Source organism: Quercus robur, chromosome 6 (assembly GCF_932294415.1).
Source record: "Quercus robur chromosome 6, dhQueRobu3.1, whole genome shotgun sequence".
Lineage (NCBI taxonomy): Eukaryota > Viridiplantae > Streptophyta > Magnoliopsida > Fagales > Fagaceae > Quercus > Quercus robur.
Window position 1 is genome coordinate 20,193,697 of NC_065539.1, and position 4,704 is coordinate 20,198,400.

Below are 4,704 nucleotides of genomic sequence, written 5' to 3' on the forward strand. Positions count from 1 at the left end.
TCATCATCCTCTGATAAGTAGATCCTGCGTTTTTTAAACCAAAAAGCATCACCTTGTAGTGGTAGTTTCCAGTGGGGGTGACAAAAGCTGTCTTCTCTTGGTCGTCCAAGGCCAGTGGTATCTAGTGGTATCCCTGGAAGGCATCTAAGAAATTCAACCGAGGATGGCCTATTGTTGCATCTACCAATTGGTCTATCCGAGGCGGAGGGAAGGGATCTTTTGGACAGGCTTTATTCAAGTCTGTGAAGTCTACACACACTCGCCACTTCCCATTTTTCTTTTTTACCATCACAGTATTGGCTAGCCACTTAGGATAGAACACCTCCTTAAAAGCCACTACTTGCTTAAGCTTCATCACCTCGTCTCTGACAGCATTAGAATGATTTTTGGATAAGCCCTGAAGTGGTTGCTTTTTTAGGGTGACAGATGGATTAACATTTAAATGATGACAGATGAAGCCCGGGTCCACCCCCAGTGCTTTGTAAGCATTCCATGCAAACACGTCAATATTTTTGGTAAGAAATTCTACTAGCTCTTCCTTCTCTAAAGGAGGTAGCTGAGCTCCGATAAAAAAGAACTTCTCTAGGTCATCACCGACCATAACTGTTTCTAAATCTTCACAGTTTGCCTCCTCGACTAATCCATTTATAGATAATGTCGAAGCCTTTGATTGCTACAAGCCCCCTCTAGTAGAGGTCGAAGACTCAGCTTCGGGTTGATGTAAGATGGTAGCCATTAAGCATTACCTAGCTGTGGATTAACTCCCCACGATTTCTTCAATGCGACCCTCCAACGGATATTTCACCTTCTAGTGTAGAGTATAAGAGACAGTTTTCAGGGCATGAAGCCAGGGTCTGGCTACAATGGCCGTGTAGGGGGAATAGGCATCCACGAGGAAGTTTACCTCCACCACTTTTGAACCAGCTTGCACGGGTAGTCTTATCTGACCCCTCGGAATGACTACCTTCCCATCAAAACTCACCAAAGGAGAATTGTAGGCCGTCAAGTGCTCGGGTCTCAAATTCAGCCCCTTGTATAAGTCAGGGTATATAATTTCGGCACCACTGCCTTGGTCCACCATCACCCTCTTCACGTCATACCCACCAATCCTGAGTGTGACCACTAAAGTATCATCGTGGGGCTGCATGGTTCCAATCTTATCCTCGTCCGAAAAACTTAGTGCCGGTTGGATATCCCTTCTAGCCCTCTTCGGCTCCAGATTATTATCCTTGGTGGACAACTGAGCCATAGACATCACTCTGGAGGGACAAGAACCGATCCTCCCTGGAGCGGCAAAAATGACATTGATTGTTCCTAAAGGAGGTCTCGAAGAAGCATCCCTCCGGGGTTCTGAACCTGTCTAGCTCCCCTAGCCACTAGAATGATGCAAAAGCTGCTTCAACTTTCCTTCTCGGACCAGATGGTCCAAATGGTCCCACAAATTTTTACAATCCTTCGTAGTGTGTCCCTGGTCTTGATGGTATTGGCAATAAAGGCTCTGGTTGCGCCTCATGGGGTTTCCAACCATCATGTTTGGCCATTTGAAGAACGGTTCATTCTTAATCTTCTCCAGAACCTGATGCACCGATTCTCGGAAAACCGCATTAACCATTTGAGTATTAGCAGACCTTGACTACCCAGCAAAGTCTCTTCGAGGCCGGTTGTTGTTGTTGTACCGGTCCGACCTGAAATCCCTCATCTCCTAAGAGATAACCTTAGTTTTTCCTTTCCCCTATTGCTGGTCTTCCTCAACCCTCTTGTACTTATCAATCCGGTCCATGAGTTGGTGCACACTGGTGACAAGCTTGCCAGTCAAAGACTTCCTTAAACCATGCTTGGCTGGGAGGCCGACCTTAAAGGTGCTGATGGCTACGTCATTAAAGTCACCATCAATCTCGTTGAACATTTTCCAGTATCTATCCTAGTACGTCTTCAGAGTCTCCCCTTCTCACATGGATAAGGACAGTAGGGAATCTATGGGCCGAGGGACCCTGGTACACGTAATAAAACGAGAGCCAAATGCCCGGGTGAGCTCCTTGAAGGAATCTTCCCTTAGGCCGTCGAACCATCTTATCGCCACGGGTCCCAGACTAGATGGGAACACCTTGCACATCAAGGCTTTGTCCTTAGAATGGATAGCCATTCTCTGACTGAAATGGCTCACATGCTCTACCGGGTCCATTCGTCCATTGTAGATGGTGAACGTTGGCTGATGGAAGAGCCGAGGAAAAGTTGCCCCTTCAATCTTGCGCGTGAAGGGCAACTTGGAAATCTAGTTCAACGCTTTGCTCATAGCATCATTTCCTAGTCCTCTGTGAGTTGGGCTCTTGTATTTACGTTCACGGTGGTGTTCCTCTTCATATGAGAAAGACTCACTAGGAGGAGTCCTTGATCTATGTCAATAACTACTATCCTTCTCACCATTAGAAGAGGAGTCAGACCAGGAGGGAGTTCATCTTCATCTTGCATGGCGTAATTCCTTCTTTAGATGGTCAATTTCCCTTTGTGTGGCTTTGTTGTTCTGCTCCTGAGAGACGTGACTCCTAACTCGAGAGTAACTTTTACTAGTATGTGTGGTGTGTACGCTACCTTCTCAATCCCGCATGTGTTCGAGGTTAAGGAAATCATCTTATCATTGGGAACCCATGGATTCTTATTGATGAGGACTTGATCCTACCATAGTTAACCGTCGCACTCACTATTACACAAATTCTTCCCCACAAATGGTGCCAATTGTAGAGACACGTTTTACAACCTAAGCCCAAAATGTAAGCCCAAAATGTAAGGGATATCGGCCCAATGAGCCCAGTATGATAAATTTGTAGAGAGTGAGTCAAAGAACTAGGCCCTAATAAATTTGACAACGGCTCGTATGGATTTAGAAGATGATCAAGCAAGAACAAGGAACATAAAGCCGAATGAATTCACTGTCCGACGAGGTAAGTTTTCATATAAATCAATTAAACAGGTTACAAATATAACTTTGATTGCTATAGTGTTTTTCTCTATTTATTCTTGGATCCCTATCCATGAAGAACCTCTTACATTATATAGTTCCCTTTAGACGATCTTGATCCTACACTTGTTGATCATTTGAGCCACTACTTGATTGCTTGTCCCAATCTTCTGTGAATTGTGGTAGTCAAAGTAGCACTATTCAGGGGTCTTCTTCACATAAATGCAGCCAAAAGGTTAGCTGTAGGGCATTCAATGCGGTGGTAGTAGCTTTCCCTTAGATATTTTTGAGTTCACATCCTTCTTGTGCGTTCATAATGCACGTCCCTATCATTAGAGCTTCCTGGAAGGTCCCCCTGACTATCGGGACATACATTTGAGTTGTACCTAGCATATCCGAGGAGTTATTCCTCCTCGAACCACCCTCCCATTCGTATCTCACTTATTAGATTCTAAGCTGGACCCATCCAACACCATTCATTTGTTCTTGGATTACTATGCTCTTGGCCAAGGCCCAAGGTCCAATATACAATTTGGACCCTTAACCCTACAATTATTATAATAGATTATCAAAATAAATATTAAATTTTATTTAAAATTTCTTAAAAATTTTGGTAATAGAAATATAGTTGGAGTAAAGTTTTAATTTTTTTAAAAGTTAGGAAAACTATCATAATATTAAAATTTTAAATCACTTAAATTTTTGGTAATCGAGTTTGAGTTGCAAAGAATTTTAAATTTATTTTTTGAACAAAGAATTTAATATTTCTTGAAATTTAGGTAATAAAGTTTTACTTGGAATAAACTATCATATTAACTAATAAGCAATTTGATGTTTTGGTAACAAAATTTCATTTACACTAAATTATCATGAGAGTAATCACTTCTTATAAAGAGAAGATAATCCACATAGCACACTTTGACGTGAACAAAAGGTAAGGTGGGAGATGGAACATTCTTCATCCACATAGCACACTTTTACGTGATCAAACCTAACCTAGCTAAATTATGAGCAACTTTGTTGCCATCTCTCCGAATGTGAAAGTACAACAATTCTAAAAACAAACCTGAAAATAATAAACATCAATAATCAAAGGACCATAAGAAATTAAGCCATTATCCTTATTCCTCAAAGCCTTCATAATTATTTTTGAATCACCCTCCACAATAGCATAGTCAACTCCAATCTCGTTGCCTAACTCCACGGCCCTACAAGTTGCAATTGCTTCAACTTCCACAAGTTGGTATGCCTACCCCAATTGCTAAACTAAGGATGCAATTACTTGACCATTGCAGTTACGAAGTACCATTCCAACCCCTGTCTGTTTTCTGCACTTGAGATCGCTCCATCATAGTTTATCTTGTATTTATTCAGTGGAGGTGCTGTCCATTTCGGCTTTGGCTGTGGTCTGCTCGAGTTTGTAGGGGCTTGATAAATTTGATCTCCTCCCATCACTCCTTTGCAACTTGTTTAAGATCCTTTGTGAGGCAGCAAGGCTGCTGCAATCGGGTCTAATGTTGTTGGTGCCATTAGACCACACTTGGACAACAAATAGCTCCAATGACTTCCCATTCTCCATTATCCACCTGCATAATTCCTTGAAGTCTACAAACAACTCCCTTAACTGAAAGCTCCACCTATGTCCATCTCAGACCTCATCCAACCCCAAAGAGCATGCAACGAGTCCTCAATGGTTGAAGATCATCGGTCATATGTTGGGTTCTCACTGATAGGTTTTCGAGTAAGGT

General features: G+C 42.4%; 1 protein-coding gene across 1 annotated transcript; it reads right to left on the reverse strand.

The window, feature by feature from the left end:
* Nucleotides 1–808: 808 nt before the first annotated feature.
* LOC126689968 (uncharacterized) lies at nt 809–1,255 on the reverse strand. Its single transcript, XM_050385116.1, has one exon. It carries the CDS (start codon nt 1,253–1,255, stop codon nt 809–811), a length of 447 nt encoding a protein of 148 aa, XP_050241073.1.
* Nucleotides 1,256–4,704: the final 3,449 nt, after the last annotated feature.

Excerpts from the sequence above, each read along its gene's own strand:
- LOC126689968 (XM_050385116.1), bottom strand. The coding sequence starts at position 1,255 with ATGTCTATGGCTCAGTTGTCCACCAAGGATAATAATCTGGAGCCGAAG.